General features: G+C 36.8%; 1 protein-coding gene across 1 annotated transcript in view; it reads left to right on the top strand.

Moving 5' to 3' along the window:
- Positions 1-4,668: 4,668 nt before the first annotated feature.
- The window catches only part of LOC104501793 (interleukin-1 receptor accessory protein-like 1), a gene marked incomplete at its 3' end in the record, with an annotated part of 50,767 nt that continues 41,607 nt past the window's right edge, over positions 4,669-13,828 (top strand). The window contains exons 1-2 of the mRNA XM_010145667.1: positions 4,669-4,701; positions 5,044-5,354. Of these exons, the coding sequence (XP_010143969.1) occupies positions 4,669-4,701; positions 5,044-5,354 (344 nt within the window). The remainder of the gene's footprint in view (positions 4,702-5,043; positions 5,355-13,828) is intronic.

Below are 13,828 nucleotides of genomic sequence, written 5' to 3'. Positions count from 1 at the left end.
ATTAAATATTATTAAGTGCAATAAATTTAGGAGAATTTATTGTTACTAATACAAATGTTTTAGGAGAGCTGTTTTCAACTGTCAGACCTCAATTGTTTAGAAATCTGGAAATCACTTTTCTAGCAATGTATTGGAAAATTGAAGACCTCTACTAACTTTGAAAGCTATAAATTGAATTTAAGCTTTAGAATGAAGCCAAACTGTAGCAGCGGACTCAGGAGTTATTATCTTTATTTTTTTTTTCTTTCTCAGCACCGAATTTTGCCTTGAAAATTATACATATGATCCTGAAAAATGAAGAGAAAGAGCTTCAGTAACGTTAACTATTCTGTGTGCTGGGTCCTATCAGCAGGTATGGCCTGCAAGCAGCTTGTTTATCCAGCAAAACAATATTATTATTAGGACAGTGATGCACTGTGGTTTATTTCATACCCTGAAATCTCTCAAGGAAATAACTTAGTGAATGATATTCATCCTAGATCCTGTATTGTGCTATTATGTGTAGCAATAACTGTCAGTGTAATAAAATAGAGATCAGGGACTACAACCATTCATTTAAAGGCAGGTCTGAAATTTCACAGCTGTTGAATTATTCAAGTATTTTCCAATTTATAAAATAAAGTAAAATATGATTGACTGCTTGGTTGTCATCATTGATGTGATGGTAGAAATAAAAACATTGGAAGCTCTTGAGTGCGTTTTTTATTCCTATAGTTGTTTTAAACCATCATAAATATAAGTGTTGATTGTGTCTTGGTAGCGCCATTACTAAGAAGCGAAACACTAGATATTTTCTTTGGTCAGTGCCCTACTCATACACAAAGTAAAGAAAGAAAATCCAGTGAAAATGGAATTGGACCACAGTTAATAAAAAACTGAATAGAAATTCCTCAATCTGCTTGATATTAACAAGTCTGAATGCACATTAGGCCTTTGCTCTTCTCTGTCCCTGTTTATGAAGGCAGTAACACACGTGTTTAACATACAACCATGTGACATTTTTAAGGTGATAATGTGAATAGAAAAATCTAAATATTTCTATGAATGTAAAAGGCATAATAAATATAATTAGTCTTTGGATCTTTGAAAATGTATCTTTGCATGCTTCGAGGAATTTGGAAATGTGGATTTTAATTAGGTTTCTGATACATCCAAGTTTTCCTAGACTGAAAAATGCAGGTGTACTTTATATACCACATGCAGAGTGTAAATAGGAAGTGTCAGTTACAGTGCATGCATGCTATTACCTGTCTGAGTGTTCACAGTAATCTAATTTTTAAGACTGTGTCAGCCTCTTTTTCTTCCTGTTATTTGATTTTAAGCCTGTTTATACTCCTCAGTTACAGTGGAATAGGAACATTTAAGCACAGATAGACAGTTCTCTCTTGAAATACCACTTTTATCACAAAATATCACAGAAGGGTGTCTGTATTTTATGATGAGAATGATGAACTTCTATTATATCTGTCAAAATTGCATTAGCACCTTCCCATAGATGAGGGCACATTGGCTGAGAAGTAGTGTGAGCTATTTCCTGAAAGATTTTTAAGGTACTAAAGCTTCCAGCTGTAATAAGGTTAATACAGTTCTAAGTGATTTCAGTGTCAGTGTTGGCAGAGGTTAACTGCTAGAATATTTCTGCAAGCAGGAAGACAAACACTGTAACGTTCGCTACATTGAAAGACCACACTGAGAAGAGGACATGTTGTATTAAGATTATCAATGAATGTAATAAATCTGTAATAAATCGTGGAATTACAGAATGGTTGAGATTGAAAGGGACCTTTGAGAGTCATCCAGTCCAAACCCCTGCTTAAGCAGGGCCATCTAGAAACGGTCGTCCAGCATCATACTAGCTGGTTTTTGAGTATGTCCAAGTATGGAGACTCCACAACCTCCCTAGAAAACCTGTGCCAACACTCAGTCACAGTTACAGTAGAATAGTGTTTCCCAGTGTTCAGAAAGAGCCTCAGTTTGTTCCCATGGCCTCTGATCCTGTCACTGGGCACCAGTAGAAAGACCCTGGCTCCATCCTCTTTGCACCCTCTCTTCAAGTATTTATATTTATTAAAAAGATCCCCCTTCAACCTTCTCTTCTCCAAGCTGAACAGCCTCAGCTCTCAGCCTGTGCTCGTAGGAAAGACGTTCCAGTTTCTTCATCATTTTTGTGGCCTTTTGTTGGACTCCTTCCAGTCTGTCCATGTCTCTCTGATTTTGAGGAGCCCAGAACAGGACACTACTCCATGTGTGACCTCACTAGTGCTGAGTACAGAGGAAGAATCCCCTTCCTTGATCTGCTTGCAATACTTTAACTAATGCAGCATCCCTTTTTTGCTGCAAGGACGCGTTGCTGGTTCGTGTTCAACTTGGTGTCCACCAGGACCACAGGTGCTTTTCTGCCTAGCTGCTTTCCAACTGGGTGCCCCCAGCACATCTTGGTGCATGGGGTTGTTTCTCCCCAGATGCAGGACTTTGCACTTCTTGTAGAACTTCATGAGCTTCCTCTCATTCTATTTCTCCAGCCTGTTGAGGACCCGCTGGATGGCCGCATGACCATCCAGTCTATTAGCCACTCCTTTCAGTTTTGTGTCAGGAGCAAACTTGCTGAAGGTGTGCTCCACCCTATCATCCAGATCATTACTGAAGATATTAAACAGGACCGGAGCCAGTATTGACCCCTAGGATACACCACTTGATAAAGCATAGAATACAAATCCATAATATTATGAACAGGCCTTTATTTGTATTTCTTGAGTTTACGTTCTCTTAAGCTACCTGGTTAGACATATCGATGTGGTTAGTGCCAACAAATGACCAAATAGGTCAGTAGATATTTACCTTAAAATGTAACATTGGTTGTACTTTGTGACGTGAAGTCTTAACATGAAACTTTAGGCAATTCTAGGCATTTAGGAGGTTTTGATTTATGTTCCCTTTCCACAGAATTGTCATCCAATTTGTATGTTCGAAATAACTGTTTCAGAGATCATTAATGTAATTACAATGCCTACATATTCAATCCATTCTTAAAATTCTCCTTAAAACTCAGGAACTGAACTTTGATAATGTTAATTTTTAAAAGTTGTATAAGGTTCTTTCTGGTTTTCCATGAGTTTAGACTATCTGCTATCAAGTTTGCCTAAGCCTACTAAACTGGACTGCAGACGATCCTTAGTGGTTTTTTATGAGGAGTATCATGCTGAAATAAAGTCCAGGATATCTGCTCTGTATTGTTATTCCTTCATTCAATATGAAGGCTTGAAACAATGTTGGTGATACTCTGCAATGTGTTCTCTTGGATTTGTCAAGCTCAAGGAACTAGGAGCCATTAGAATTGAATATCCTGAGAGAAAACATGACCAGCAGACTAATATTATAAACCAAAGTGTACTAAATTAATTAGGCAGTGAAAGTCAAGATTACAATTTGATAAAGAAATATGATGAAGCAGCTATTACTTGGTAACTTACATAATAGAATCAATGCTGCTTAGAGGTGCCTGTTAATTCATTTTTGGCATGGGGATTTAGAAGCAGAGAGAAACGCTTTTTCAGGAAGGGAAAAAATGAAATTATGAAATATGAAAATTAATTCTGAAATAAATGGAAGCTAGTTTCCTAAGTCCCCTGGGGAACCTAATAGCATAGCCTTGTCTCTGATCACTTTGATTTCTGTAAGAGTAAATCTATGTCTTATTAGGGTCTTGTAAAGTGTATTAATTTTTAGAGACTGTTGGGTAGGAAATTTCTGTCCCTCCCTGATCTTTAAAGTAAACACAGGACGAGACAATCTAAAGATATATGAAACATTTCTCCATGTGAATTCTGTTCACAATGTAAAATTGATACTAAATTTTTAATTTTCCCTTCATCTTTCAGTGTTGTGTTGACTTAGGTTGTTACTTACACAGTGATGTGCAGAGATGTTTGTGCCTTTCTTATTTTGCTAGGTATAAGTATTGTAGAATTATCCAAATGTGAATCTCAAAATAAAATCTCAAAAGTGAAATCTCAAAGGATGAAATAAATAGTCCTTTGGATGTACTGATTTCTTTCTCCTGGCTAGACTGGGATCCTGATTAACTAGCTGAGGCTTGACAATGAGTTTTCAAGTGAATGAGGCTGATGTTGAATTGCCAATGTTGAAATTACTTAAGAAAAAAACACATAAGCTTTTGTTCAGTAAGCCATGTAGAAAGTATCTGTTCTTTTCTTGTTTTGGTATTCTTAACAGAAAATAATGTTAAGAGGGACGAGGGAGAGATGTTGGGTGGTTTTTTGTTTTGTTTTGTTTTGTTTTGGGTGTTTCCTTTGTGGCTGAGGTTCAGAAAATCAAATAAATCTAGGATAGCTTTCAGAAGCACAGTTATTGTTGGACAATATTGGTAGTGGCTGGTATTATTCAACCAGTGAAGAATATGAAAATTATTCTAGAATTATTGCTAATCAGGACAGGAAAAAATAAATCATTAATAATTTAAATTATTTTCCAACCTACTTCAAGAAAGTCAGGAATTCTAAGTAAGAGCCTCTTAACTTGTTCTTTAATAATCCATTTAAAATATTGACAGCAAATCTCCTGGTGGTATCTTTTTGCAGTTTCCCCTCCTCCTTCAAATATAACTCAGACTTTCACATGTTTTGGTTCAGACCACATCTCCTTGTCCTAATGTCTTCTTTCACTTATATGGTTACTCTGAAGGTATTTGATTGATGCAATTCACAAATTATGACATCCCATGTACCACATGGCTTCTGTGTTGCAATAATTTCACTCCAATATTTTATAATTGGTCATGCTGGAGCTCTGTGAAAGAAAAAAAAAGCCATTCCTCAGATACCTCAGAAGTTATCAACATTTAACACAAAAATCTTGCAATAACTCTGTTCTGCATACACAAGTATACGATGTTAACAGTGTGAAAATGCAGTTAATTTTTTAGGCATCCAAAGAGTTCTGCTAGTCACTCCGTGGACTTTTCTCAAATGCCATGCTTTCTCACAGCAAATGCTGATGTGCCAATAGTGCTTTCTGAAGCCTTAGATAATCTCTGTCATTTTCTCTTCTCTTTTAGCTGATGGATGCACTGACTGGTCTGTGGATTACAAGAAATATCAAGTTCTAGTGGGAGAACCTGTTCGTATAAAATGTGCACTCTTTTATGGATATATTAGAGCTAATTACTCCCTAGCCCAAAGTGCTGGACTTAGTTTGATGTGGTACAAAAGCTCTGGACCTGGAGATTTTGAGGAACCTATAGCCTTTGATGGAACTAGAATGAGCAAAGAAGAAGACTCCATTTGGTTCCGACCAACAGTGGTACAAGACAGCGGGCTCTATGCATGTGTTATAAGGTACTATATTTTAATATTCTGCTCTTTAATTAAATATGAAACATATATGAAATTAGGATACAAAAGAAGGGTCTTAATAGTAAGACTTCTGTGTCAAAAAAATGTTTCCTGAGCATTTCTTTTTCTTCTCCCTCCAGTATTCCCTTCCCTGAAGTGTTTCATGCTTAAGTAGAAATTACTATTCAATGTCTTAAACATTTTTTTGTTTTGTTTTGTTCTGTTTTAAATAAATCCAGGTCATTTGTAGCGAAATCTAATATCTGTAAGATGGGCGGTATTGGATGCGTAAGTCATGTGTTCCTGCTTCTGATTCTGGTTTAACTCTTACAACCATTATCCTAGAGTAAAAGTTTAATTTTATATGGATTTTATTAAATGTTTTCACATAATTCATTTTCTTCTGTAAAAAATATTATTTGATGTAAAGTAGTTGCATCAAGGAAAATCGAAGGTGAAATTTCAGCATTTTTACACACATACAATCTCGAATCACATCTGGCTTAACCTGATAATAGAGTCTGGGTGCCAGATATCTCCCAAAGAAATTTAACTTTCTGACACATCAAGCTTTATCACCATAAATTGGACTAGAGTCCACTTTCTGCTTTCTGAAACAGGTGTTCAGCTTCCTTCTGCCTTTTTAAAATGGTTTACACTGAGACATTGTTTCCAGCCCTTTGCAATCAAAAAGATCATCTAGACCCTTTCATATTGTCTCACAGCCTTATACTAGATTTTTACTAGATGTGAAATTATGCAAGATAGAATTTGTGCGTAAAGAGTACAGAGAAGAGTCACTGTTCATTGTTCAAAGGTTTCAGACAACTGGTTTTTACTGTCAGTTGACTAGATGAAGCAGTGTTTCTCTCTGCATATCGGTTAAAATGATCTTACTACTCATACACAACAGAAACAGTCAGAAAGAAAGAGTAAAGGAACTGAGTGGCTGCAAAAGGAATCCACGATGAAGCTAGTCCGATGTTGCAAGGAAATTCAGGAAATTGTTTTACCAGCACCTGGAGATGTTTAATGTCTACCAATTTTTAGTTTTGTGGGGGAAGAGGAGGTGGAGGGCAGGGATTGCTGTCTGGATTTTGTGTGGTGAAGGAAATTTTTACCAAGTTATATGTTTTTGAAAACAACTGTTATGTGAGCTCTTCACATAACCTGTGAGACATTTTGTATCATATCGTTTGTTCAATAGCATTGTCACTATGGTTCTTCTGATGATGGTTTTCTTTAAAAGAAAAACACAAAAAACTACATGGTAAGCTACTTAAGGAGAACATTTAGTTACATTTAGATTACTGTTTTTTCAGATAAGTAACAGTAGCCATGATGATGGCAACAACTTTGCCAATTATTCCATAGTGCTATTTAAAATATCATAATGAATCCACTCTGTTTCAATAAAGAAAACCTTAAATATCTGATATTGGACTTTCCAACACGTAGATAAGTGCTGAATTTAGATAATCAGACATACTTTAAAATGCGTTTATCATGTCAATGTGTTCATGCTTTTTTAAAATAGATTTCTTTTTAATCTAGAGGTAGATAAGGGCATGTTCTAGTCTGCTTTAAGCTACATACTGCTTTCTTAGCATGTGCTTTAGTTCCAGTCTGCAGTGCTTATGCATGTAGATTGATGATAGATTTAAAAAAAAACCCAGTATTAATTAATTTGTGATCCTGAATATTCTTATGAACAGTTACAAAATCTTTCACCATGAAGAGAACCACTAGAATAAGCAAGTATTGGTTAAACGTTGTTACTAAGTCTGTGCTTGTTGTTATATGAGTATTTCGATTTTAGATTTGTTGGATGGAACCTTGTAAATGTGTGATCAGGATGGTTATTGGTAGAAGACACAATCCTCATTTCAGTATCAGGGGAATATATTCTTTTATCCATGTTTTGTGCATACAGGCAAAGGTCACTTTCAAATAGTTTTGAATGCCCATTTAGAATCCAGTTAATACTTTAGGTTCCCAAGATAAAAATGTATTTGATATTTTAAACTGAAACAAATAAAATTAATTATTCCCTTTTTTCCCTCATTTCTTCAGATTCTTAAACTGTAAAGTGACTATCTGACAAAAAAAAAAAAAAGAACTGATGCCATCTGGCAATATTATGTATTATATACTCTATCTGTACTTCCAAAGTTATAGCTACAGAAATATATAGAAAAATGGCTCTTTAGTCGCATCACTGAAATCAGAATACTCAGCCCCACTGTTACTTTATGCTTGGATTCTCATAGAATATAGTAAAAAATCTGAAGAAAGATTAGTGAACAAGAACTGTAATTTCTTTCAAGGAACAAAGTGAAGAGTGGGGAGATGAGATTTAGGAATGTTTTCTTACAGATTTGAAGTTTTTTGTTTATTTTAATAATGAAGACTTTAAATGCCTCCAGAATGATGTTATAAACTATTTTAGTTTTGAAAACCCAATCGAGAAGCTTAAAATTACCCAGTAACAAACTTCTGTTCAGTGTGATTCTTGCAATAACTTGAGGAGCAGAGCAGGGAGAAGAGATGTACCTGTGAGGTAACGAGGGCAGGAAGAAAAGGGTGAATAGGCAAAAGCAGAAATGTGCGTCGGATAAATGGCTCTGCCTAGTTTTTATTTCAAACTTACTTGAATGGTGGAACAGTCAAGTGCTTGCTATTTTCTTTGCTCAGAAGCTCCTTTCTTCATAGTACAGTTCTTTTGCTGCCTGTGTCAACAGTAAGGAAGAAAAATACATCTATTGCATGGGATGTGTAGTTATGGACCAAAATTATTTCTGCAGTGACTATATTAGAGTAGAAACACGGAGTTTCACTGAGTAGAAACATTCACATTGGATGTGTAGTTATGGACCAAAATTATTTCTGCGGTGACTACATTAGAGTAGAAACATGGAGTTTCACTGAGTAGAAACATTCACATTTTCAGTGAAATTAACCTAGCGATAGTAGAGAAGGCTGGCTCTTTTTCCTTCAGAGGCAAAGAAATGACCTTAATCCTTATTCACTACTGTTCACAATACTCTCACCTCTAATTTCTCGTCCCTGCTTTTCCTCCTACGGGAAGCTGACTGCCATAAAGGAATTGAGAAAATCAAGACTAACCTTATTATCAAGGCACTGATGCACATCATTAGCTGAAGCAGAGGAGACAGACAGCTAGAAATAGCTTTCAGCTTACTACGCTTAATGCAAGGACTGTGAATTGACTGGTACAAAATGTATGGGCTTATACCCTGCTTTCAAGGAAAAAAATAATGTAGTTTGTTTTGGGTTCAGCACTGTACCATTTTGCTGCAAATTCTGTGTGCTGCAATTTTAAGGAAGCAGAAGACATGAAATATGAAGCCTTTCAGTAGAAGTCACATCACATGGTTGCTTGCTGTTCATTATATATGGGCAGTAAACACAACTACATAAGCTGCACAAAGTGTTAATGCATATGTTCAATTCAAGCTCCCAGAAATTACGTATGTTACAGACATACCTGGTATAACAAAGCTGAAATATTGTTCTCATCAAACTGGTATTTCCTTCATGTTTTCATCTTTTCCTTCTTTGCCTGGAAACTTCTATTACTGTAACTCAATGTTAGGCCCAGTCTAACCTCATCTCAGTTCAGTGGAGCTTGAGAGAAAGGCTGGACTGAGATTTATGCTCAAGTGCTACAATGCTCATTTTCCAAAGCACGAAATAGGTTTTTATCACACTCTCAGACAGAGTCTGGAATCCAAACCACTGGACCTGGCACTTGACCTTGTTAAACTTCATGGGATTTGCATGGGCCGACTTCATCAGCCTGCCAAGTTCCCTCTCGATGGCATCCCTTCCCTCCAGCATATCGACCACAACTTGATGTCATCTGCAGAGTTCCTGAGGGTTCACTCAATCCCACTGTCCATGCCACCAACAAAGATGTTAAATAGTGACAGTTCCAATAGCAACCCCTGAGGAACACCTCTCGTTACTGGTCTCCACTCAGATATTAAGCCATTGACTGCAATTCTTTTACTATGACCATCCAACCAATTCCTTATCCACCAAGTGGTCCATCCATCAAGTCCATGGCTCTCCAATTTAGAGACAAGAATGTTGTGCAAGACACCATAAAATGCTTTGCACAAGTCCAAGTAGATGACACCAGTTGCTCTTCCCTTATCCACCCATGCTATAACCCTGCCACAGAAGGACACTGAATTTGTCAGGCAAGATTTGCCCTTACTGAAGCCATGTTGGCTGTCATGAATCACCTCATTATTGTCCATGTCCCTTACCATAGTTTCCAGGAGGATCTGCTCCATGGTCTTGTTGGGCACAGAGGTGACTATCCTGTAGTTTCCCAGGTCCTCCTTTTTTCCCTTTTTGAAAATGAGAATTATGTTTCCCCTTTTCCAGTCAGTAGGAGCTTCACCAGACTGCCACGACTTCTCAAATATGATCGATAGTGGCTTAGCCACTTCATCCGCCAGCCGCCTCAGGACCCGCAGATGCATCTAATCAGGTCCCATGAACATCCCCATTCCTTAGATGGTCTCAAACCTGATCTTCTCCTATGATGGATGTTTCTTCGCTCTCCCAGTCTCTGCCTTTACCTTCTGAGACAGGGCGTGTGGCTGGAGCACTTCCCAGTGAAAACTATCTTGGAAAACCAGTTAATCATGTTATTACATTTATATATTTCCCGAGACTGAGAAAGAGGGGGATTTGAATTAAGTATTTTTTAAAAACATTTTGGTCAATAATAAGTTATTTTAGTATCATCCATTAACAAATGTTCACATCCAGTAAAGTATGTATGAATAAGATATTTGACCCAAACAGTTCATGCTCTCATTATGAGATAGCTGATAGCTGGTGAGGATGGAGTGAACTGGAAGGAACAATCAACAGATACTCATTTATGCAGCCTGTATGTTAATGAAATATTGCCTTGGAAACATAGGGCTTGAGGACAAGCAAGTTACTTGCTGACTCTGGCAATGTCAAATAGCAGGTTTTTCACAGAAGTACTCATGCGCATGAATCAGTAATCTAGTGTGAAGAGAGTGGAGTACCTGGAGAATTCATGCGAGATGTCAGAGTGACTTCAGGTTTGATGAGATAGAAATAATAAAAAGAGATCTTGTAACACCTAAATCGTCTGGATTCAAGGAATATTTCTCTTGTTCTATTATGATAAAAGTCAGAGCCCATGCGTAAGCATTTTAAGCAACATTTAAGCGACATTTAAAGATCCGTGTTTGCCACGATCATATCTCATAATGAATCATTTAATCAGTTCCAGCGGTGACCGTAGAATGACTGAAGTGTAAAGTAAATATATCCAGGGTTGATGACAGTCTGAGATCGTTGAATTTACAAATTTTTTAAAATGTCTTCCAGACATAAAGCTTATAAGCAGACTTAGCAAGTAAATATTATTTGTAGCACTGAAAATAATATTGTGCAGATATTCCCACTATAGAGGGAAACTAATGACATTTGCATATTTGATGCTTGCTTAGAGCTACCATCTGTGAAAGTAGCATAGCCTGGTGCTGCTAATTTCAAAGGTGACGAGACTGACCCAACGGATACTGAGGTATTTAATTGCACATGCTGAGAAGATGATAAAAGGTCAAGATTGTCTCTATAAGCTTAATTCAGCCTTTTAATGCAGGAAACATCAAGATACAGTGTTTTGAGTGCTAAATTTGAATTCATTTAGAAAATTAATATTATCAGACAGTGAGGGTTCACTTATTGCAAGAGTTAGTGCATGTATGTGCATACACACAGTAATAAATCTATAGTTACACACCAGCATGCATACGTATAGATGTGTGCATGGTGAACCAAGAAAGAGAATTAAAGGCAAGAAGGGATGGTCCAAATATGGTTGACGAGGTCATGCTTGGAAACTGGGTTTAATTTTTGCCTGTCTGATTCATTTTTTTTCCTGGCCAAGTCATTGGAACAAGTTTGGCCTTTCTCTTTGTGGGATTGCGCTGTGGATTCTGGCCACTTTTGCAGGCTGCACTGAAAAATACACAAGGTATTATTTCATTATTTTCTTTGATGTAATGATAAAAAGAACAACTCTGCAAACTAGATTTGTCTGTCGTCAGGAAATATTTATAATATGACCCATCCTTGATTTTGGCATTTATTTTTTCAGCCTCGCACGCTGAATATTTACAGAAATTATTTAAAATGCATGGCAACATGTAAGGACACAAGGTGACTTTCTTGGTTTAGATGTTTTAATGGGATTCATTGTCTTATGTATACTTTTTGTCCGAAAGTGAAAAAGATCCCGAAGCTCCATATTTGATGCAATTATGTAATGAAATTTAATTAAAGTGTGTATGCAAAAATGCATAAACTTTTTAAAATGTAGTCTAAAAAGGAAATTTAAAATGATTGGGTTTTGCCTGATAGGTTAAATTGCTTTTTGATAGCCTTGAAGAACAGAAAATGTTTTTTATATATTCTCTTTTTGGTTATTTACAATATGTAGTGAAAAGAACAAAGGGTACAGGTTAAAGTTCATCACCTTTCACTGTGGTTATTAAAATGACAGAGAGATTGCTCGAATGAGCACGAGTACTAATGCCTTTTCAGTTACAATATGTAGTGAAAAGAACAAAGGGTACAGGTTAAAGTTCATCACCTTTCACTGTGGTTATTAAAATGACAGAGAGATTGCTCGAATGAGCACGAGTACTAATGCCTTTTCAGTGACACTTTCATGACATGTTTTTGTTGTTGTTTGGTTTGGGTTTTTTGCCCTAAAATGTCTGGACCTTTTCTGGATGATACAATTAACCCCATTCAATATTAACACCTCGGTTCTGTGGTTGGTCCCAGGTGTAGTTCTGCCTCAATATTCATGCTAACTGTACTGTGTTTTTTTGAAGTTTTATGACAATGTGACAGCTGAAAGGGTGTTGTAGCACCTGAAACATGTCCTGAATAACTGATAGGACAATATTTCAATAAAAGCTTGTGGAGAACTGCAGGAAAAATGTTGGCAGTCATAAGATGTTAGGAGAGAGACAAGAGATTTTTCTTCTACAGGCAGGTCAGCCTCAGCCAGGAGCTGGAGGGGAAGACAGAGAGGTGATCCAGGAAGGGAAAGTGTGCCATTGATATCGTCAGTCGGAAAGGAGTGTGAAGATGTCTTTGGCACTTCGAAAGAAATCTTGTCACTGCTGAAGGGCAAAATTGAAGAAACTACAGGTTTTCACCTGTGCGTAAGAGCTGCCATTGACCCATTTCCAGTTCTTACTTCATCTGTTATTCTGCATTCTCATCCTTAATGTTGTGCTCCCTCATTCAGAAACTGGGCTTCAGTTACTGTTGCTTTTCTTGATCAGCACGAACTACTTCTCTCCCCCACAATTGTGCTTATGCATTTTGCTGCCTTAATAACTGAAACTCTTCTCCTTTGTGCATAGATTTGAGTATGCATACTGGTATATTATATGAAGATAAATACATATACATATATAAACTACATGCTTGCATATGTATATGCAGGAAATAATAGAATTAATGACTTTCAAGACTAGGTCCATAGCTACTCACTATCTAGATGCCATGAACAATATTCTTCATGTTACAAGGAGCAGTCTGAAACTCCCAGCTATGGGGTGTTATTAAACAAAGAGCTCACAGTCAAATACACTTCATGCTTGCGTCTTTACAGCTAATAGGTAAATGACAGTCACAAACAGCTTCTGATTGTGTGACTTGATATCTGCAAAAATAACTGTGGTTCATTGTATTTTTGGTATTGTTTAAAGTATGACCATTAACAAGGTACTTTGCTGCCAAAGGTCGAATCAAATGGGTTCAAACTTGTGTTCATTATTAGTGTTACATACTAAAGTAGCTTTGCTAGTTACATCTTTGCTTTTGGTGACAATTTTCTTGTATTCTTTTCTGTTTGTGGATTCTTAGTGAAAGGAAAGATCTTGTAAAAATTAAATTTATTTCAGCATAATGTTTACAATTAAGAAAAGTGAAAAATAAAACTCAAACCCCTACTTTTTAATGGAAATGTGCTACCAGATACCCTTTTCATTCAGTGCTGGGGGAAAGAAGTATAGGGTGTCTAGACCTCCTGGCTTTGTACCTGTTAAGTACCTGAACAAAGCACATCCTCAACCTCAGCAAACCCCATGTGTTTCTGTGGGAATGAAGACAAGGGGCATGTGGGATGTAGTGTCCTGCAATATGTAGCTGCATAACACTAATAAAAATAAAAAAAAAAAAGTGTAAAAATCAAAAGGTTGGGCAATGACTCTACTCAATTTGTTATAGGAGCAATGTATATACAATATTCGAGGGTTCAGAGGTATTAGTTTTTGTCACTACTCCCAGCTGAGCTAGAAAAGAGTATCATCTTGAGAATGTGCGCTTAAACCTTTCTGCAGCAAAAAAGAGGCTTTAACTGTAGCCATGGTTCTGGC

Source organism: Buceros rhinoceros, unplaced genomic scaffold (assembly GCF_000710305.1).
Source record: "Buceros rhinoceros silvestris isolate BGI_N320 unplaced genomic scaffold, ASM71030v1 scaffold5031, whole genome shotgun sequence".
Lineage (NCBI taxonomy): Eukaryota > Metazoa > Chordata > Aves > Bucerotiformes > Bucerotidae > Buceros > Buceros rhinoceros.
This window is presented reverse-complemented; position numbering and strand designations above follow the sequence as displayed.